Source organism: Biomphalaria glabrata, chromosome 18, assembly GCF_947242115.1.
Source record: "Biomphalaria glabrata chromosome 18, xgBioGlab47.1, whole genome shotgun sequence".
Classification (NCBI taxonomy): Eukaryota; Metazoa; Mollusca; class Gastropoda; family Planorbidae; genus Biomphalaria; species Biomphalaria glabrata.
In genome coordinates, this window is record NC_074728.1 from 19,229,509 (window position 1) to 19,252,553 (window position 23,045).

Consider the following 23,045-nt stretch of genomic DNA (forward strand, 5'->3'; position numbering starts at 1 on the left):
AATCGTTATAGAAGGCCTGATTACTGACTTGTGACGTCGCAACCTGTGGGCAGCTTTGACCAATATTAAGTCAAGTAAAAAGTAAAGTTTTCCCTTTCAAACCTAGCGATCTATGGGGCAGATGATGACCAATACAGCGCGTATTCAATCTCCTCTCCCAACACGCACCATGATCCGAAAGCGCTAATCGCGATGCCGTTTTAATGAGCGATCTAAATATTATTAACTTGTTCTATAGGACTCATTTGTCGATTACGTATGGCCGTACACACCTGAACATCAGAAAGTGGTGTGCTCAACAGAAACAAAACACAGGGCGTACCAAACAGCGGCTGAGGCTCTGACATCATCTTCGGCACGGACACAATAAACAGTTTGCCTAAATGTGTTTTCTGGCCTGACAATAGTAGACAAAAAAAAGTTAAAAAGAACAACATAAAAAAATACGTTGAAAAAACAAAACAAACAAAGATTATAATTAAGTGTACTTATATCAATTAGTTAAGCTCATTTAATTAAAAAAAGCATTAAATACATTTTAAACAAAGGGAACAACCTGAATTAGAACAACTAAGGTAATTTATTTCCAATAGTTATTTTTTTAATTATTGATTCTTGTCTAGTCAGGTAAAAGAAATAATTGTGCAAAATTTTTAACTTTATCCGAGATTAGGTGTCAGAGAGATAACCTTCTACAAATTTTTGGACAGACAGACAGAGAGATAGAGTGAGTTGATATAAGCTTTGTAAACAGTAACCTTATTTCTCCAGTTTATTTGTGTGTTGTATAGATCAAGATTGTGTAGAGAGACTTTGAGGTTTTTCGTTACAAGAAAATTGTTGGATGACCACGTCCTGGAACGAATTCATCGAAGGACATCATTTGCATTACAACTCATTGTTATTATGTGTGTGTCTAACTCTCTTTGTTTTTTGTTTTTTTTTTAACCCGGACCAGAGTGCTGTATTTGGTTTGGAATTTAATGTTCAAAAAATTCATTTGACGCGATCAAGAAACTTTATTAAATATTTGGATGCGTGACTGTAATACTGAGTGAGGCTGGGAGTTTGATAGTCATGTGTTGTGGAACGTCTAAAATCTACAAGGAAACTAACGTAACAAAATACTTTTTTAAAAAAAGGAAGGAATGCACTTTTACCACAATATATCCCAGTACCCCAAGATTTATCTCCCCTTTTGTATAAGAAAAAAACATTTAGTTGCAACTAAATAATTAGGCCAGGCTAGATGGTTAACTGACGTTAGCTAGATGATCATTGACAATGAATAATTGTGCAAAGTTTCAACTAGATCCGAGTATAGGAAATGGAAGAAATAGCGTGAATAAGATTTGTACCAGACAGCAGACAGAGTAAGTAAAACAAATTTGCTTTACAAAATTCGCTAATTAAGGCAATGACATTGCTTCGTACATTAGATAACTGGTTCACTCTAAAAAAACAACAACCCAGTTCTGCCAAAGTATGCGTTCTCTCTACTATAATTACACCCTGCCCTGTTTTCAATGCTTACCTTTAATAAAGTCTGTGACAAGAATTAATACAATAATAAGTAACGAGAGAAGAAACATTTCCATCAGAAACAGTGTGTTGTATATATGTATTTAGTACCATCAGCTAAAAACATCAGAACACAATTTTGCATTTTGTCACATTAAATTAAAAATTCGGAGAAAAAAAATTTAAACAATTTTTCGCTTTTCTAGATTTTATCCCATTAACTAGTAGCGATTTAATAAAATTAAGATGATTTAAGTAACTTATATCCGTACTAATATATCTTAATATAATATCACAAAAAAGATGACGCTTACTATAAGCTATCCCGACAAGACCAACGTCTAATCTTTCGACTCAGGACCGGACACAACAGAATGAGATAACACGTGTACCGGAAGCTCAAAATTGGAACCAGTGAAATCTGCCCATGTGGAGTATCACCAGAGAATGCCGACCACGTCCTCCAAAACTGCTCTCTTTACCAAGAGGCCCGTATAAGACATTGGCCCCAAATCACCCCAATAGAAAGGAAACTATATGGAGAGCTCCCTGAATTGGAAACCACTGCGCAGTTCATCTCATGTATTGGTCTAGTCATAGGAACACTCCAACATAACAATGAGAACGATGAAGAATAAGAAGAAGAAATCTTAATATGTGAGCTATATATATATATATTATGTAAGCAATGTCTTAAAGTCCAAAGATTAAGAATTTGTAGTAATTTTAGTGACCTGTACGTGTTGCCGGTCTGTTTGCAATAGATTTTTAAAAAAATATTTTAAAATGAATAAATTATATGAATTTCTTAGGGTTAGGGTTAGGCTTGCCTATATAAAGTTAGCTATCAGCTACAGATCCATTGAAAACCTAATTAAAAGCAAACCCCAAGCTACATATGTTTATGGAATCAGGCGGCCTCGTTTTAACACTACTAGATTTAAGTTTTACAAAAACATTTTTTTTTTTAAATTAAATGATGCAATTATTTGTTACGCGATTAAAGGCACCAAACATTAACACCGAGGACATGGTATGTTTTGTTTCAGTCACAAAACTCCAGTTAAGATTTTTTGTGTCTCTTCGTCCTCATCTCTCATGGCAGTAGATTATCCGCTACTGATTCCCGCGACACCTCCTCGTTAGGAAGGCTGACAACATCAAGCGATTATGCTGAATACATTTTAAGCAACTCAATAGTTATCACTAGACAATATGGTTGATTGGACCTAGATCAAACTAAATCTACATTTGTAGACCAGATCAAAATCTAGTCAAGAACAGCCTTCGATACTCTCTATAAATGTCTAGGTCAAAATCTAGACAAATCTAGTTTTGATCTAATGACAGTCTAGGTCCTGATCTAGACAAATCTTGTTTTGATCTAATGACAGTCTAGGTCCTGATCTAGGCCAATCTAGTTTTGATCTTATGACAGTCTAGGTCTAGATATAGACCAATCTAGTTTTGATCCAATGACAGTCTAGGTCTAGACCTCTAGATATAGATCAATCTAGTTTTGATCTAATGACAGTCTAGGTTTAGATCTAAAACCAATCTAGTTTTGATCTAATGACAGTCTAGGTCTAGATCTAGACCAATTTAGTTTTGATCTAATGACAGTCTAGTTCTATATCTAAAACCAATCTAGTTTTGATCTAATGACAGTCTAGGTCTAGATCTAAAACCAATCTAGTTTTGATCTTATGACAGTCTCTCGTAGTCTTTTGTTTGATGAAAACATTTTCTGTAATAAATAGAGTCATTAAAACTCTAGTCTAGGTCACTAAATTTTAGTAAAGTATTAATAGATCCTTAAGTAATATAGATTTTAGGGTATACCGATTTTAGATTTCTGCTAGATCTAGATTTATTTACATTACAAACAAAAACATTTCCCATCAAAAAAATGAATCGAAATATTTATGGATCGCAATGACCTGGTTTAATTAAAATCTGTGACATCTAATTAGACCTGAAGAGATATGACGAAGCCTATAATTGATCTATGTCGTCTATGACTTTAAAGAACGATCTAAAAAGTCTTCCTTATACATAGTATGGATGTGCACTCATGCCAGTAACAGTGTGTGGCTGTGCGCGAACACTTTCAAGATCGAAATGTGCTCTCTTTCAAAAATGCGCACCATTCAATGATAAAAAAAAACTGAACTATGTGAACCATTTATAAGTATGACACCACAGACATATATATATAGGTCTGTGTCTGACTCTCTGTGGTATCATGGCTATTTAAAAATTGAAATGAGATCACGAAACTAATATTGACGTTTTATTTTGGTAACACTAAAATGAACTTAGATCTATATATTAGGTTGCTGTAACACTTTCTATAGAACTATCTAGATCTGGCAATAGCACCTTATAAAGATTGATGAATTTTATTGTGCTAAAAATATTATCATAGATCTAGATCAATATTGTCGATCTAGCCAATGTAGGCCTATTTCCTATTCCATTTCTATGAATCATGCTTTCGCTAGCAATTTAGCATTCTTCATTTTCTTGCCACTCTTGGTTCTAGCTAAAATGGTCTAATAGTGAACCTCGTATTCTCGATCTAGGTTATTCATTATAGCTTTTCTAGATTCTAGAGTTCTAAGGGCAACTTGGGAAGATTTATAGGTCTAGATTTTAAATACAGAAATGTTACAAAATGTAACTTATGGAATTAGTTTTTTAATGGCAGCTTTGCTAAAACCAGGTATCTAGATGTCTAGTTTAGATTACTTTGCTGATATAAAAAAAAATATTCAAAATATTCAACTGGATTTAAAAAGACCATATCAACTCTATCTGTCTGGTACAAAGTTTGTACAATATCTGAGCCGCATGTCAAGACCAGGAGTTGTCAGAGGCTATTTGAGATGCAATGCCATTAGGAATCATTTTAAAGGCAGTGGAGTGCTTACGTCCATAATCACTGACATTCGGCACCGACAATCTTGCGGAACCGTGTACAATAATTCGATGGAAAAAAAACAACTCTACATATTAAGCCAGATTTGTAATTACAGAAGGATTTCCCGTGTTAGTTTCAAATACAATAATAAATTACCAGTAATTAATTGACTAATTGAATATTTTACAATTTGATTCATGTCTTGTCTACTCCAATGAATTGTTATGCAAGGTTTAATTTTGATCTGAGTATTGGTGTGAGAAAAATAACTTGTAAAAAAAATTTTACCACACAGAGAGACAAGACAGAGTGAGCTGATACAAGCTTTGTATAATTGTCTTATCATTTTGTAGCTGACGTAACGGATGAAACCATGGAGCTCTCGACAATCATTCAAGTGATGACGACTATGGTCTCTAGTCAAGTCGCGAGTTCGATAATCATGACAGCTAAACGTGAGTCTAATAATGTTTTGGACAATTTGTTTTTTAATCAGCTTGAATGTTTTGTTTTAGGTGTTTCGGAGGTTCCTTCAGATCTGATGATTATTACACCCTAGCCTGAATCTCCCGAAAACGATGTGGCATGGAAGCGGTTGGGGTTCAAACCCGTGATCATCGGAGCAACTGTCAAAAAACATATACCTTACGATTACGCAGCCATCCAATCATGTAGTTGCAATCATAGAATTAAGTAAAATATATTATCTTGTTAAATACGGATAAAGCGCTTGACTTCCGAACCGAGGCTCCTGGGTTGAATCCTGGTGAAGACTGTAATATTTGGGTGCCTCTTATTTCACCCAGCTCTAATGGGTACCTGACATTAATTGGGGAAAAGTAAAGTTGGTTGGTCGTTGTTCTGGCCACATAACACCCTCGTTAACCACGGGCAAAAGAAACAGATGACCTTTACAACATCTGACCTATAGATTGCAAGGTCTGAAAGGGGAACTTTACTTTTTTCTTTTCGTTTAATGTAGTGCAGTGTCTACTCATCCAAATTTTAGCGTTTTTTTTTCTTTTCATGAAGTTACGTGAATATAGGTTAGGGTTCCTTTTATGTGTTGGATGTCCCTTCAATTAAGTACGACCTAGCGCAAACCACATGCAGGACAGGAGGAATGGTAGAGGACATTGTTCTAGCTTGGGACCATACAATATTTCAGTCTGTAGGCATACCCCTTGTCATGGTGAAAAGATCTTTACAGGAGGGATCTTTAAAAAAAAAACTTTGCCTCTTTGTCGGATGGTGCTGAGATCTCACAACCGTGATGCCGAGGATTCTATTCGAAGATGTCAACCAATAAGATGATCTAGATATTTACTAATAAATTCAAATACAGAAACTTTTAATTTAAAACTTGGGTACACAATATGTACAGTATTTTACAAAATAAACTGTATCTAAATGAAACATTCAAAAATATCACTACTGGATTCTAAATGAAAAATGCGACTACACTTTCTGAATATCAATACGAGACTGAAGAACAATAAGCGTGTTGCTCTTATGAAAATCCACCTACGACTGAGCCAAACCACGCTATCTCAGGATCTCGTTCTAGTCTCGGACAAACAACCAATGAAATGACATCTTACTGCGTAAGGTGCATGCTCGCCGCGTGATTGGAAAATCCCGTGGAAAACCTGGCTAATTAGGTCTGAAATTCAACTTTGACCCAATACATATTTTGATAATAATTAAATAAAATAATGTTTGACAATCATACATGACACCCCTAGATTAGTTGGCTTTGTATTGAATGGACTCGTTTACACCATAAAATGGTAACATTCCTTTGTTACCAAGTGAGTTATTCTCATAATGACCAAATATATATCATAATATCGCGTAGAAAAAAAAGTTAATTTGCGCACTAGGTGCTGATTATATCATTTTTAAGGACCACACCTTTACCTGCAGCTTTTTTTTCCTTTTGTCTCCTTTGTATTCAGAGACGTGCGAACGCTACTTTTGGGGCCCTAAATGCTCCTTGACATGTTACAACTGTGAATCAGACTGTAACAAGGTCGATGGCAGTTGTCAGAAATGCAAGTCCGGTTTTAAGAACCCAGAACGCTCCTGTGAAACGGGTAAGTAATTTTTTTTCTAATTTTAAATATTCCTTGAATTGGGGGCGTGGTGACTGAGTGATTAAGAGCTTAGCTTCCGTACCTGGTGTCCTGGGTTTGAATTTCGGTGAAGACTAGGATTTTGAATTTCTGGATATTTAGGGCGTCCCTGAGTCCACCCAGCTCTTTAGGGTACCTGACTTTAGTTGGGGAAAGCAAGGCGGTTGGTCGTCGTGCTGGGCACATGACACCCTGTCAATAATGACGTCTGCCCTATAGATCGCAAGGTCTGAAAGAGGAACGCACATATACACTGTATTATGATTGAATTACTAATCCTAATTTGTGTTCTTTTTGCAAACCAATATCAACGCACTCTGTCAGGTGCTAATTTTCAACAAGTTATTTCTCTAACTTCCCATTCTCGGATTAAGTTGAAATTTCACATAGCTATCTATCGATATTGAGATAACATGAATCAATAAAAAAAAAATTTACCCATTTAGTCAATTAAATAGCGGTTATTAATTTTTTTTCGTTGAGTTCGAAAAAAGGAAATAATTCTTACATTATTTAGATATATGATTGTGAATGTGGAGTTCTTTTACTTAGATAATCTATTTTTTGAGGGTTTTTATTTTATATTTTGCTTGTTTGATTAGTAAAACAGTTAATACATTAAAAAAAAACCACAATAACGTAGCTAAGCTGTAACTTGAAGGTTTTACAAGAGTGAGATGTTGTTAAAGCGACTTTGGATCATGTTCATGGATGATTGTGTATTTACCTGGGATTAGCCGTGGTGGGGACCATATCATCCGCACATTTGATCCCTCCCTCTCTTCACGCAGCTGATGCATCCAAAGGAACAGCAAGTGCAGATACAGTATGAGGTCATCGGCTTCTCAGGCTCTGTCAGGGTGTAGCAATGAGTGCTGCCTAAGGGTCACCGGCTTCTGATTTTTTTCCTCAATGCTGACTCCCAAATATGGAAAAGCTCCAGACCTTTGTTAACAGATGCCTACGCCGAATATTAGGAATTAGGTGGCCAGAAAAGATAACTACTATCGATCTGTGGGAGAGAACTAGACAAAAGCCCATAGCCCAAGACATCACAAAACGAAAATGGAGCTGGATAGGACACACCCTGCAAAAAACAGCTACCAGTGTTGCAAGGCAGGCACTTGACTGGAACCCACAAGGAAAGAGGAAAGTGGGCAGACCCAAGCAATTCTGGAAGAGGTCAGTCATCAGTGAAGCTGAGGGTACTGGAATGACATGGGCGCAGATGTAGAAAGCTGCTCAGAACCGAGTTCGGTGGAGAGCTGTGGTTGCGGCCCTATGCTCCCCTGGGAGTGTACACGATTAAAGAAGAAGCTGACTCCCGAAACCTTTTCCATGGTTGGACATATTTGCAAGGTCAAAGTCTTCCGTCTCCTAGGTGGGTAGCCGGCAATGACTGATGAGTCCCTCTGGCTTGAAACTTACTGGCTAAGGCGTCAGACGAAGCTGATAATGACAACAGCAATCGAATTGTATAATCTGTATGTATATCATAGATCTATAAGGAGAGGCGTGGTCTAGAGGCTAAGTACGCTTGGCTTGGCTACCGATGAAGGGGGAGGGGGAGCTCGAGTTTCGACACCGAACTCGATCAGAGCTGTGTTTACTGAGCCCCCAAAGGCAGCACGGAAAACCTTCTCGCAGATACCCCCTCCCCCCACTGGCTCACAAATGAGATTGGACCATAGCGCTCTGAGAATGCTATAAGCAGGAAAGTAGCGCTATATAAAAGCTATAATTTAATGTTAATTGTATCTGACCGAATCATGTTTGAACATTTTGAATGTTGACACTTTTTAGCGTGTGAAAAACACGAATATGGCATCAACTGCCTCGGAGACTGTTATAAAGTGTGTGGGGCGGACTGTGTTGATAATGTGACTGGTCGCTGTCCAGGTGAGTCCCTTTTTTAGTCCATCTCTCTGGCTTACACTCGACTTTGAAAAATAACAACTATCCATAATATTTAACACTAAATTAACACTAACCTTAATAAACATTAAACATTGATCCTAAAACTTGTGTTGTGGACACATGGCTATCTCAAAAAAAAACGGCTCTAAAAATTTGCCTGTAAAATTTAACAGTTAATACATATCGCCGAGAGGGAATTACTAGCTCGTTCGCCCCGCGGTGGGAAATTCTAGTTTGACCGTTATAACTTTTTAAGTAAAAAAAATTGGCAAGTGTAAACATGCGTCTTTGTGTATTTCCGCATATAGGCATTATAATATTCAAGCGTTTCATAATTTATTGTTTCATCAAATTTTATAAAACATAGACGTCACTTTAAAAAAAAAAGAAGAGGATTATGAAATACATTTGTCCGCTCTGCATATGTCTTATAAAATCCAGACGTTACTTAAGGAACATTATGCGAATCTTTTTCTAGGTCTAGATCTAAATGCCTATCATTATTCTATTTATAATAAAGTGTAGAAGATTTATATAAGCCCATAATAATAACTTTGAAATAATAAGCCACTAATAAATAAGCCCATCATAAAATCATACCATCGGTTAAAGAAGTCATTACAAGACTTAATCCATCACGCAATCCAACCATCACAAATTTAAGTCATTTTATAATAAAGTCATTATTAAAACCTATCAAAACACAATCAAATAATGATACAATCATACCTTCACATTATCACATAATGAAGTCGTTACAATAGTTAATCCATCAAGCAATAGTTATCAGAACATGTTACAATAGCTACAACATTTTTTTTAAACATTAAACTATAGTTACTATATCACAGGAATATAGTTGTCTATGCTTCAAGTATATATAGATACAGTGTCCTTTGTAAAAAAAAAAAAGCATGTACCGGTACTCAGTGATGAATCGCCTAACTTTTAACTACTAATAAATTAATAATAAACGTGAAAATACAAGAAAATATTATAATTTTTGCCTACATTGAAAAAAGTGCCGGTACGCCGGCGTACCGTAACAAAACAAGATTACAAAGAGAGTTTGTGTTACACAAACTCAGAGGCGGCCCCCGTCGAAGTCGGATCCCTGTCGGATCTGCATATTCGCAAATAATATTCAAGAGGTGATTTAATTTTGATGTAAAATGTTTTACACGTTTCGGATGTTCCTTCAGAGTTGAAGATAATGGGAGCGGGCAGGGTTTGAACCCTGGGCCATCCATAAATCTGAACGACAGTCCAGCGCGCAAACCGCACGACCAGGCAGCCATCCGATGGTCAAAAGTAATAATGTTTCAAAGATTCATTTGCCATAAATTTAAATTTAAATTTAATAAAAAAATAGTAGATTAGTTTTAGTATATTAAAACATTACAATATTGATCAAAACGTTTGGAAATGAAAATCTACACTTTTTTTTTACACTTTAAGTTTAGAAATTGAAATTCTACATCTTAATCTAGTCTATTTTAGTCTAAACTAGATCTAGAAATTCTAGATCTAGACTCTAAAATAATTTTAATTAGAATATAAATCCAGATCTAGATATACTGTAATAAAAATCTAGATCTAGTTTAAAAAATCTAGATTAGATCTAAATCAAGATATCATTCCTTTTTTAAACGCGAGTCACATAACGAGGCTTAATAAACATTACTATACCGAGTTCTTTTTTCATTTCATTTGAAGAATTAATTCCATATAACGTCAGAGGAAAAAAAAAACACTACGTCACACGGCCTAGCTAGACTAAAAATCGCCTTCATCTATAAGAGCCATTTATCGAGTGTTCATAGACTTTGGTGCACCGAGTGCGTTCTTTAAGCATTTCATTTAAAGAATTCATTCCATATGACGTCAAAGGAAAAAAAACACTACGTCACACGGCCTAGCTAGAATAAAAATCGCCTTCATCATTACGAGCCTTTTATCGAGTGTTCATAGACATTGGTGCACCGAGTGCGTTCTTTTAGCATTTCATTTAAAGAATTCATTCCATATGACGTCAAAGGAAAAAAAAAACACTACGTCACAAGGCCTAGCTAGACTAAAAATCACCTTTATCAACACGAGCCCTTTCTCGAGTGTTCATAGACATTGGTGCACCGAGTGCGTTCTTTTAGCATTTCATTTAAAGAATTCATTCCATGTGACGTCAAAGGAAAAAAAAACACTACGTCACACGGCTTAGTTAGACTAAAATATGTTTTCATTAATACAAGCCATTTTTTCGAGGGTTAATAGACATTGGCGCACCGAGTGCGTTCTTTTAACATTATATTTAAAGAGTCCATTCATATGACGTCAAAGAAAAAAAATTCCATTACCTCACAATAGGCTAGTACCGGTACCATAAAAAAAAAATTTCTTTATTTACACGAGATATTTAACGAGGGTTCATAGACATTGGTGCACTGAGTTCTAATAGATATTATTTAAAAAGGATCAAAGCCACATTGTTTTTGCGTTTTGTCTGTCAGTCGGTCTGTCCTTTATCTTGATATAAAAAAAAACAACTAAAAGTTATTAAAAATTGATTAACCTTTATTTTACGTTTCAAAACATCGCAATAATTTTTAGGTATGAACACAATTGAAAAGTTTATATAATAGATTGTTCCGGATGTTTGTATAAATAGTAAAAGAAAAACAGAATTTCAGATAAATGTAATACCGTTAATTAAATTTTTTGGATGGTCTCGTATAAAAATTAGATGTTCTACAGCCACGTGGAGAGATTTTCATACCTTACTTTGGTGTTTGGATTCTGTTTTCCTTAAAAATCGGAACATAATATTAACGATAATTAGATTTTTTAATGTTTTAGGTAGAAAGTTAAATGTACTGTAAGAGAGTAGTGAGTTAAAATATTTTTCATAAAAATCCGTAAAAACATTATTTCGTAAATGAGAAGATTATTTGTTTATTAATTAGAAGAGGGAGTTGAAACAATTATTTGGCGTTAGTAGATTTTTAAATAAATTCGGAAATTTCTGGCGACGATTTGTAAGAAACAAAATCCGGAACTTTCTTTATCGATTACAAAACTTCTATGTTATGTTTTACAAGAAAATTAAATGTCTAAAAAGTAATTTTCAGTAATCAATTCTAGTAAATTACTTTTTTTAAAAGCCTTATGCGATTTCAAACAATCATTACGCATAATTCATGTTTTATAAAACAATATCTGGAACATTTTTACAATTAATGAAATATAAGTCAGTATAGAGATTATGATTTAGCATTAATATGCTATTTACATAAAAAACGGAACAACATATTATTGATAATGTGTTTTTGCAACGTTTAAGCATGGAAATTGAATGTAATATAAGTTAGAAGAGCAAACAAACATTTGTTGGCGTTGATTAGTTTTGCACAAAAAAATCCGGAACAATCAATTTTAGATACTTAAAACTATTGAGATGTTATGGGAGGAACATTAAAGGGTAAATTAGATTTTCAATAGCTTTTAGAGTTCTAGTTTTTTAAATCTAATCGTGACGGACAGACCGACCAACAGACAAAACGCACAAAAATAAGCTTCTTTTATTCGGATGGGGGCACTAAACAAAAAATAAATAAAATCTGATTTTTAAAAAAAGTTTAAGGAATTGGTTTAGCACCTGATCATGTTGCGACGTTACGCTACTGCACGAAAATCGCTGCATAAAAAGTCCATTTAAAAAAATGTGCGTGATATTTACATACAAAGTGCATTATTAGCCTTTATAAACAAACAGAAATGTTTTCTTTTAATTTTAGCAGCTAGTTGACCAGAAAAAACGTCTTTAACTATTATTTGTATTTGTTGTAAACATTTCCTGTACATTTTAAAAATATATTTGACTTAGTGATACTGAAAATACACAAAAATTGTCCATCTTTGTTAGCATATTGTAACATTGCCTCCCTTACATTTACGTAATTGTTTTAGAATTGGTGTATTTTTATGAAAAAAATCGCTTGCATAATTAATTTTATAAATTAAACGGTTTGCTTTTAGAAAACCAAAAGTAGCCGTTGCACCTAAATTTTTCAAGCCGGATTTAATGATGAAATAATATTTTTCATATCTCTTCTAGTTTTCGAGATCTGAGTGTGACAGACGGACAGACGGACAGACGGACAGACGGACATTTTGCACAAACCTAATAGCGGCTTTTTCCCCTTACGGGGGCCGCTAAAAATCACTGTATATATATACTTTCTTCTTCTTCTTCTAGCCGGCTTTATTGCTGCTGAGCTGTGAGCTCTTTTGCAGACTGTGCCAAGGAAAAAAAGTGTGCTGTTTTCTTCAGTTGTGCAGCACTGCCGTACATGGTGTTGGTTATGTTGGGCTGTAGTGGAAGAAGGGTCTGCCTAAGGTGGATTAGGGAGGGGCATTCAAAGAGGATATGGTTTACGGTTTCAAAGGGGTGGGCGCAATGTCTGCAAAGGGGTAGTTGTGTGGAGTTTATTTTGTTCAGGTGGTAATTTAATAGTGGTGTGTGTCCTGTTCTTAGTTGGAAGATTGTAGATTGTTCTTTGCGGGGGAGGAAGTTAATACTGTCCAGTTTGTTAGGCGTAGTAATTTCTCTGTACATGGCTCTGCCTGTGTTTCCTGATGCCCATTGGTTGAGCCACTCCTCTTTGTGATTGTTGACTAGCATTGACCTTAGGGTGAGGTAGTTAACAGGTCTATCTGGTTGTTCCATAGATGTACCTGCCTTTGATACATATACATACATATACAGCATATATATATACATACATATACAGCATATATATATACATACATATACAGCATATACATATACATACATATACAGCATATATATATACATACATATACAGCATATATATATACATACATATACAGCATATATATATACATACATATACAGCATATATATATACATACATATACAGCATATATGTCTAGAATTGGCTTGATTAGCCACACCAGATTCTGCCCCGTCTCAAGATTAAGCCAAAACCAGTGACTCATTTGGGCGCATCCATTGCCTTTCGAGACAAAAGGAGCCATATACAGCATATATATATATCATACGGTGAAACTAAACACCTCGGAGCACGATCCTGTCCATTTGCCACTTCTTATGTGGATACACAGCCTTGGAGTAACTTTGATCTATCTTGTGTTTCTGTAGAATCTCTAGAAGATACCTTATGGTCTTCGCTCCTGGTCATCTTAATGTTTGGGTTACTAATTGCAACCATTATTGTCTACATGTAGGTCAAGTATCATGTTGGTGTCAAAAGAGAAACGCTTGTCTATTCTTTTGTCCCTCCCTCTTTCTCTCTCTCTTTCTTTCTCTCTTTGTCATTTCGTTCTCTCTCTCTCTCTCTTTCTATCTCTCTCTTTCTTTATCTCTCTCTCTTTCTCATTTCTTTCTCTCTCTCTTTCTATCTCTCTCTCTTTCTTTGTCTCTCTCTTTCTATCTATCTTATTATTTCTCTCTCTTTTTCTCTCTCCCACTATCTCTTTTTCTCTATACATTTCTCTCTCTCTCTCATTCTCTCTCTCTCTTTCTTTTCTTTCACCCTTTCTTTTTCTCTTTCTCTCTCTTTCACTTTTTCTCTCTTTCTCTCTCCCTTTCCTTCTCTCTCTCTTTCTCGCTCTCTCTTTCTTCCTCTCTTTCTCTCTATCTCTTTCTCTTTTTCGCAATCTCTCTCTCTTCTCTCTTTATTTCTCATTCTCTCACTCTCTCTTTTTTTCTCTCTCTTAAATCAAATGTTTATTTTTATTTTCACCATGTGCATCGTAACTTTCTCTGACATAGATATTTGACTTGAATTGGCACGACTCGCTTTATAACGCCCCCCGCCCACCCCTCGTCACACGTCCAGGCTTGGATGCTTTGCGCCAGTGAATTCTAGTATTACTTTAACTAATCCACTCCCCCTGCGTCAAACCCGAAGTTTAGCAAAAACCTTAGAGGCAACAGGAACCAATACACTAAATTTCAAGCAATCCGTACGACAGTTGATGAAATCCTTTGATAAATAAATCAGTCAGAAAGTCAGTAGTGTTTTGCGCGTAGCTCTGACACTATATATGTCAGTAAACTGAAGTTATTCAGTCTATCATAAATTAATAGAAATAGTAGTGAGAAATATAGTACATAAAGAAATATCTACATGTAATTAAGTACATGACAGTCGAGTCTGTTTTATTTTACCGAGACTATGAAATAATAGCATGGATCTATGTTTAATCCCAAGTTATAAATATTCAATTATTACGAATTTTCACGTAAAACTAGGGAAGTTTAATAAAGTTTTGTATCGCTTTATCACATACCGACATTTCATTGGTTCCTCCGTTCAGCATTTCGTTGTTGCTCTTTTATTGCAGACCAGCTAACCCATGCTCAAAATACAGACTACAGCACATTATCAAAGAGTGCAAACGGAAGTTTATCAAGGAGGACCGTGTCAGCAGCAGGGATGTCTCCAGCTCTGTCCAAGCTGTGGAAACCCCTTTTCCCCCGGTCAGCAATAGCCGGGTTCGTTTCGACGCTGATTCTGCTTCTGACAGCGAGGTCCCTGAGGAGAAAAAAACCGCTGTGATGACCATTTAAAAAGAACAACAGAGTACTCTCCCTTTCTTACCGCCAACGTATGTTAGGTGCCACATACAGCAGTGTTTCCCAAAGTGGGGTACGCGTGCCCCTCCCAGGGGTACGGGAAGACTTTGGAGGAGGTACGCGTTGCATCTCATTAACTATGCAGATTTTGGTCAAATACCCATTTATAATGTTCTGTTAGTAAAGTAGTGTGGTTTGGGGTGGGGGGTGGGGGGGGGGAGCGAGGGGTACTTAGCATTATACAAATTATAAAAGGGGTACACACTGGCTCAGAGTTGGGCGGACTCTTTTTTATCTTGAAACGCAGTGTTTTCCAAACTTTTCCCTAAACGGAACATTTATCACATTCGGAGATTTAGTGGAAAACTTTGCTTATTGTGTAGGATAGGATTTTTGTTCTATAGTTTAAATTTTAACAAATAATAGTTAATACTGCCAGGCTGGTTGACCGCTTTTTCGGTGCTTGCGTATTTCATTTTAAAAATGGGTTAGAAGAGAACAAATAACCTCCGGTCATAATTAAACTACATGTTTAGATTTGCGAATGTCTGCCTGCATGTGTTTACTTTGAATTGGTGTGGTTTTACATGAAAATGTTCAGTTCATTTGCAATAAACATGGCCCAGGCTTGTAATAAGCCTAACATGGAACACTATTTTAGTTGATGGAGATTCTTAGAAGTAAACATGTCATGAAGAATAATGTTGTTGTTTTTTCCCTTGCATTGAATAAAACTGCCAGAGATCGGTTGGTAAGGGAAAAAAAATGTCATTTTCATTTGATCTAGAGATTGACAGATACTAAATAGAAAGGGGTGTGGCTATCGTTAGATCAGGGCATTGGGGACAGTTTATTTCGGGGGCTCAGGGCAGGTAGGGTTAAAGCATATTCTGAATTGAGCATTTTATAAATGTATGAAACCTATATATATATATATATATATATATATATATATATATATATATATATATATATATATATATATATATATATATATACATGGGCGTAGCCAGGGGGGGGTTTGGGGTTCAAACCCCCCCCCCCCGAAATGAAATCCCCCCTGGGGGGGGGGATCGGAATTTAGTGAATGATTTTTTGCTTTGATTTTGTTTATTTAAGTTGAGATTTTAATACTAAACCATCAATTGCCCCAGCACAACCAATGGGGTTTTGAGTTTAAAACCCCTTACCAGGGGGTTTTGAGTTTAAAACCCCCTACCAGGGGGGTTCGTGTTTAAAACCCCCTACTATGGGTTTTGAGTTTTAAACCCCCTACTTGGGGTTTTTGCAGTTAACCCCCCTCCTCTTCTATAAAACAAAACAAAACAAAAATGCAAACGAAAATCCCCTAATTCCAAGAGCACATTTAAGGAAGATTTTGATTTTAAAACCCCCTCCAAAATTTACGATAAACCCCCTCTTCAATATAAAAAAAAGTTAATTACGCACTCAAAATGTTATGAGCGTAGCTAAATGGGTTTTGACTTAGTTTTTAGTTTAAACCCCACTTCAGCGGGGTTTGAAGGTAAAAAATACCTCTTTAATAATAAAAACAAAGCAAATTATACACTCAAAATGTTTTGAGTGTAGTCAAAGGGGTTTTGAGTTTAAACTCCCCTCCAGTGGAGTTTGAAGCTAAAAAGTACCTCTTCAACATAAATAAAGGCTAATTACTCACACTAAAATCTATGAACGCAGCCAAAGGGGTTTTGAGTTTTGAGGCTAAAAAACACATCTTCAGTGTAAGAAAAAAAGCAAATTACGCACTCAAAATGCTATGAGCGTTGCCAAAAGGGGTTTTGAGCTTAAACCCCCATTCAGAGGGGTTTAATGCTAAAAATACCTCTTCAATATAAAAAAAAAGCAAATTACACACTAAAATTATTTGAGCGTAGCCAATCCAATCGGGTGTTTTGAGTTTAAACCCCTCTTCTACAGATGGCGTTTGTTTAAAGTTTAAAATCCCTCCAGATGGTTTTGAGTTTAAGATCCCCCTACAGAGCATTTTGAGGTGGAAAACCCCCAACAGATTATTTTGACGATAAAACTTCTCTTTTCGATATAAAATCTAAAGCAAACTACAGTCACTTAATTCCAAGAGCGTATTCAAGAGTGGTTACACATTTTACCAGTGGCAGGGCTCCCTTAATAAACTGTAGTGAATAGTCATCTGCCGAAATTGAAAAACACTAAATGTGGCTCAACAAAGATGGCTAAGACAGATTTTAGTAGTCAGTTATAGAGATCGGGTTTAAATCAAGGAAATCCTATGCCGAACTGGGAGTCGACCCTTTATAAGATTGTGAGAGAGCGACGCATGAGGTTTGCGGGACATGTTCTCCGACAAAATGAATTACGCATAAGAAGAGTTGCAATGATATCCTAGTACAACTTGACGCCACTCATTCATTGAGGTCCTCATGGCAGGTGGGAAGAGGCTTCAGACATTACCAGTGACAGATTTTTATGGAAACAGCTTGACGTCAAATGCTCCGAACGGCGCGGTAGGGTCTAAGTCAGTAAGAATAGCACATTAGGTTTTTGAAATAAAACTTTTTAATAGCAGGAAAATGCACTGTAGATACCTCAGAATATGCATTTTGTTGGCTTTCAATACCAGAAATAGTGCTTGGCGGCGGGGCTTCGCCCCGCGCTAGCGCTCCCCAGACCCCATTGCTAGTAATGGCAGGGAATCTACAATTTTATGGATACAGCTTGACGGCAAATGCCCCAAACGGCGCGGGAGGGTCTAAGTCAGTAAGAATAGCACATTAGGTTTTTGAAATAAAACTTTTTAATAGCAGGAAATTGCACTGTAGATACCTCAGAATATGCATTTTGTTGGCTTTCAATATCAGAAATAGTGCTTGGCGGCGGGGCTTCGCCCCGCGATGGGGGAGCTGCAAGCGCTCCCCCAGACCCTCTTGCTAGTATTGGCGGGGAATCTACAATTTTTCCACTTACTCATGGAAGAACCTATTCTAGGGCACAATAAACGTCTTCCGAAAGAATGAAGGGTCAGAATGCAATAAAGATTATTTACACACACACACACATGAATAGATATAAAAAAAAATTCGCTAGGGGGGGGGGGTGTCAGGGGGGGGAGAAAAAATCCCCCCCCCAAACCCCCCCCCCCCCGAAAAAGAATCCTGGCTACGCCCATGTATATATATATATATATATATATATATGTGTGTGTGTGTGTGTGTGTGTGTGTGTGTGTGTGTGTGTGTAAATATACAGGGCTTTTTTGTGACGGTACGCCGTACCGGCAACTTTTTGAAAAAAATTATTACTTTTCTTGTATTTTAACGTATATTATTCTTTTTTAGTAGTTAAAAGTTAGGCAATCAACTACTGAGTACCGGCACCTATTTTCAATGTTCATAGTTATATTATAGGCTATAATTTTTTTGTTATCAAGTTATTGTATTTTCTGCAATTAGAGATATATTCACCTGTAGGCCAACTAATTAATTATTGCAGTAGTTTGTGGAACTAGTCTGGCCTCGCTGAACACGGAACATGGAACACAGTTTGGGAAACACTGTTATAACGTGAGAAAAAAAGGATTCGTGTGTCCACATTTGTTCTTTTTTTTTCTTTTTTTTTGCAAAGCTTTGAACAATTGACTTAAAACAATTTGTTTGATACAGTTTGTGTACACGTCATTTCTTCCACTTTCTTTGGTCAAATGAAGTTGAAACTTTGCACAATTATTCTTTGTCCCTAACCAAAACATAAAAAAAAAGTAACAATTCTGTTTAATAATTAGTAGTAATTAATTAGTTTAGTTTGGAAATGATTAAGTTAAACAAATCTTACAGTAATAATTCATTTGGCTATAAAGGTGCAGTTCTTACTTTTGTTTAAAAAAAAGGATTTAAAATGCTGTACCGTTTTCTTTTTTATCCGTAGACAGTCTGACAAAAACAAAAGATGTCAGTGTTGTTTAATCATTGAGACACAATTTCCTCTTGTGACTTTATCAGTAACCTAAACAGCTATAGACATCTATTAGTAACTTAAACAACTATAGACATGTATAAGTAACTTAGACAACTATTGACATGTATTAGTAATTCGTATAACTATTGACATGTATTAGTAACTTAGACAACTATAGACATGTATTAGTAACTTAGACAACTAGAGACATGTATTAGTAACTTAGACAACTATTGACATGTATTAGTAACTTAGACAACTATAGACATGTATTAGTAACTTAGACAACTATTGACATGTATTAGTAACTTAGACAACTATTGACATGTATTAGTAACTTAGACAACTATTGACATGTATTAGTAACTTAGACAACTATTGACATGTATTAGTAATTGGTATAACTATTGACATGTATTAGTAACTTAGACAACTATTGACATGTATTAGTAACTTAGACAACTATTGACATGTATTAGTAATTCGTATAACTATTGACATGTATTAGTAACTTAGACAACTATTGACATGTATTAGTAACTTGGACAACTATTGACATGTATTAGTAACTTAGACAACTATTGACATGTATTAGTAACTTAAACAACTATAGACTTGTTTGTTTATACATAATTTCATTCTCCATGATTCTTGATTTATTTTTTTTCAAATACCATGTACAATAAATAGTAATAAACAACAAGTTGTTTTTAATTTTTAAAAAGTCTTCTAGATTTCAACCATGGGAAACATAAATCTTCTCTTTCTCTATCTCTCCACCTCTTTCTCCTAATATCTCACTGTCTCTCTTTCTCTCTCTTTCTTTCTCTTTTCACATTGATTGCCTATCAGCGGCGAACAGGTCCGAACAGACAAAGGGATAGATGATGGAGTAGTATTTTATAAGGGATGACCAAGTCAAGCTATCGGAGCACGGAGTAGAGGATGTAGGCCTACCCCTACCGCAGTTTTACCCAAAGTGGGGTACGCGTACCCCCAGGGGCACGGGAAGAGTTTGGAGGGGTACGCGTTGCAGCTCATTAATTATGTTGATTTTGTTCCATCATTATGTACAGTTAGTAAATTAAAATAAACTATTATTAAGTTTTAATTGACATTCTTTAATGTTATTTTATTTCTATATTTATACAAATTACCGGGTGTTATTTGACATTAAAAATACATTTTACACAAATCAAGTAATGAATAAGGATTTTTTTCAACGTTAAAAAGATTCTTGTTTTTGTTTTTTTGTCAGACAATTATTCAACGAACCTCAGAACCGCACAAAATAACCCACTAATTGAATGCGTCAATTGCTCCAGACTGGGTCTTAAAATTAAACATAAGACGTGTACTTCAACATCATTCTGGTTATCGTATCTGGTACAGACGTTACTTCAAAAAAGAAGATGATTACGTCCTACGCGTCATGCATTCAGTCATGCTTATTAACCAATGAACTAAATTCTGCCAAGTCCCTGGTTTTCCTGGCTAGCTCAGGCAACCCATTCCATGCTCTAATATCACTAGGGAAGAAGGAGTGTTTGTACAAATTTGTCCTAGCATATGGTACTGTAGATGCGCCTTTATCTTTGTGTCTTTCAGAGTATTTTATTAAATTTTGTATTTGAAGTTTATGGTTTAGTGTTTTATGTATAATTCCAACTTTACTTTTGAGTCTCCTATCCTGAAGGATAAATTTATTGATTTTACTAAAGGTGTTACTATAGTCAAATGTGAATATTCATTTGTTATGAATCTCACCCCTGTTATTTTGTGTCTGTTCCAGTTTCGTAATGTTTTCTTGAGTTGAGGGGGTCCAAACGGAGGGAGTATATTCTATTATTGGCCTAACCAAGGTTTAAATAACATTTTAGTTTTATGTTTTTATTTATTTGAGTTATTTTTTGAGGGATTTTTATTATTTTTTTAATATATTTCCCTTATGAAGCTTTCCTCGTAATGGTCCCCATGTATTTGCTTAATTGATTTTGTCGGAGAACATGTCCTGCAAACCTCATGCGACGCTCTGTCATAACCGTACTAAGGGGTCGACTCCCAGTTCGGCATAGAATTTTCTTGATTAAGACTCGATCTCTATAACTGACTTCTAAAATCCGTCTTAGCCATCTTTGTTGAGCCACATTTTGTCCTTTTTTTTTCCAATTTCGGCAGATAACTATTCATTGCCCTTTATTAATTGGTACATCTGTGTCAAAAGTTTGAGAAACACTGGCCTACCGGAAGCGTTATAAAGATTATCTTAGGCTCCAGTTTGCTCAAACGGAAAAGGGGAATAAACGCTAGCAGGATTTGGCTTCAAAAGGGACAGAACTATTAGAAAGATTGCGGGATGCATATTTTAGATACAAATAAAAAAAAATGTCTGTAATTCGTAAGATAAGATAAAACAGGTGCAGAGCTTAATTAGACCCATGGTAAAATATGAAGTTTGGAACAGGCAGGGCCGGACTAAAGAAATTGTTAGGCCCGATTAGATGGATGCTTTCCTCTCGTCTAATGTTTTTTTTACAGTAAGAACTATTACTTTTAATTAGATCATTTTATCCTCTTTTGTTATACAACATGCACAGGAAGCAGCTCAAACGCAATAGACGCCAGTGGGTAATTAAAGTTACAACTATTGTAGGATACACTAAATATGTTAACCCTTAAAGTCCTACATCCTTAAAAGCCTCTGACAAGACTAACAGTGAAATGCTAAATGTAAATTGCGGGCCCTGCCAGGCATGGGTCCCAATGGAACAATCGGTCAAATCTGCCTAAAGCCGCTGGGAACTGGGTCTATATGGTCACTTCAAACACTTGCACCCATCCATAATCTTCGGACTTGAAAACAATGTCAATATTCCATTTTGTATGTATATATCTCTGTGGCATTTCACATCTAGAGAGACGATCTTTTCCCTTTGCAACTTCTTGTGTGACTAAAGACGCTAATCCACTTGCGGTCACAGGTTGGGCATCTGTAATCACCAGGCGCTGTTGCATTTCCACCCTTCTTTCTACTACTTCCTTTATACTCACTCTCCACGTATTTATCATACACTAGCATTTATATAAACCTTTTTTTTATATTTCGTAAAATGTCGAAGTTTTATTTTTATTTTTAAGCGTAAAAATTAAAAACTACAATTTTATATATACAAAACTTGGATAAACACTACACTTTTACATAAACAGATGCTCGGAACTATCTAATTAACTTTAAATTAATTCACTAACGAATTCATTGTTCAACTGTAGAGCGACCACCTTTTCCAAGATGATAGTGACAGTCATGGTACTATATCAAGTAACGTATACTTTCGGTAATATACTAGAACCAGATCTAACTCTTAATTACTTTTCGAATTTTTTAGACTAAGTTAATATAACTAAGTATCTAATCCTAGATCTAGATCAGTATAAGTTGGTCTACTCGTTAATGTTATTTAGCGACTTAAAATCTACTAAATCATTGGTCATTCCAACTAATCAAGGAAAGAAAAAAAGAGCACTAATACGAATTTGTCTTAGAATACGGATTAAGACGCAGCCTTAATACAATACATAATACACTTAACCCTAACTTACAAATAGAAAAACAAAACCTAATGAAACACTGAAGAAATAAATACAAGTTAGAAGCCCTTTTCTTATTCCTTATGATGTAACTAATGTGTACACGTGCCATTAGAGAATGGAATGGGTTGCATGAATCAGCCAGGAAAATCAACGACTTAGCAGAGTTTAAGTTATTGATTAACATGCATCATGGCTATATTGACACTTGACACGCATATGTCACTGATACGTAATTGACAACAATTCAAATGACAGGATGCCAATTTAAATGACAAGACGCCAATTGAAATGACAAGACGCCAATTCAAATGAAAGGACGCCAATTCAAATGACAGGATGCCAATTGAAATGACAGGACGCCAATTCAAATGACAGGATGCTAATTCAA

At 35.7% G+C, this 23,045-nt stretch overlaps 3 protein-coding genes across 5 annotated transcripts in view; 2 read left to right on the plus strand and 1 right to left on the minus strand.

Moving 5' to 3' along the window:
- LOC106077735 (uncharacterized) overlaps positions 1–3,564 on the minus strand; it is a 38,918-nt gene extending 35,354 nt beyond the window's left edge. For both annotated transcript variants that reach the window (XM_056017848.1, XM_056017849.1), the window contains exons 1-3: positions 3,497–3,564; positions 1,535–1,638; positions 273–397 (exon numbers count right to left, since the gene is read on the minus strand). In XM_056017848.1, the coding sequence (XP_055873823.1) occupies positions 273–397; positions 1,535–1,598 (189 nt within the window). In that variant the 5' untranslated portion in view covers positions 1,599–1,638; positions 3,497–3,564. The remainder of the gene's footprint in view (positions 1–272; positions 398–1,534; positions 1,639–3,496) is intronic.
- A 1,195-nt stretch (positions 3,565–4,759) lies between these two features.
- Positions 4,760–15,282, plus strand: LOC129923880 (uncharacterized). 2 transcript variants are annotated; one of them, XM_056016674.1, is made up of 5 exons: positions 4,760–4,899; positions 6,403–6,540; positions 8,383–8,478; positions 13,676–13,757; positions 14,884–15,282. In XM_056016674.1, exons 1-5 carry the CDS (start codon positions 4,818–4,820, stop codon positions 15,107–15,109), a joined length of 624 nt encoding a protein of 207 aa, XP_055872649.1. In that variant the 5' UTR covers positions 4,760–4,817; the 3' UTR covers positions 15,110–15,282. The 2 variants fall into 2 exon arrangements, with proteins under 2 accessions (XP_055872649.1, XP_055872650.1); XM_056016675.1 differs by lacking the exon at positions 13,676–13,757.
- A 6,970-nt stretch (positions 15,283–22,252) lies between these two features.
- Positions 22,253–23,045, plus strand: part of LOC106073724 (uncharacterized) — a 66,227-nt gene continuing 65,434 nt past the window's right edge. Inside the window, exon 1 of the mRNA XM_056017482.1 lies at positions 22,253–22,401. Within this exon, the coding sequence (XP_055873457.1) occupies positions 22,356–22,401 (46 nt within the window). The 5' untranslated portion in view covers positions 22,253–22,355. The remainder of the gene's footprint in view (positions 22,402–23,045) is intronic.

Excerpts from the sequence above, each read along its gene's own strand:
- LOC129923880 (XM_056016674.1), top strand. The coding sequence starts at position 4,818 with ATGGAGCTCTCGACAATCATTCAAGTGATGACGACTATGGTCTCTAGT. Across the intron at positions 4,900-6,402 it reads GATAATCATGACAGCTAAAC|AGACGTGCGAACGCTACTTT; the intron begins GTGAGTCTAATA and ends CTTTGTATTCAG. Across the intron at positions 6,541-8,382 it reads AGAACGCTCCTGTGAAACGG|CGTGTGAAAAACACGAATAT; the intron begins GTAAGTAATTTT and ends GACACTTTTTAG.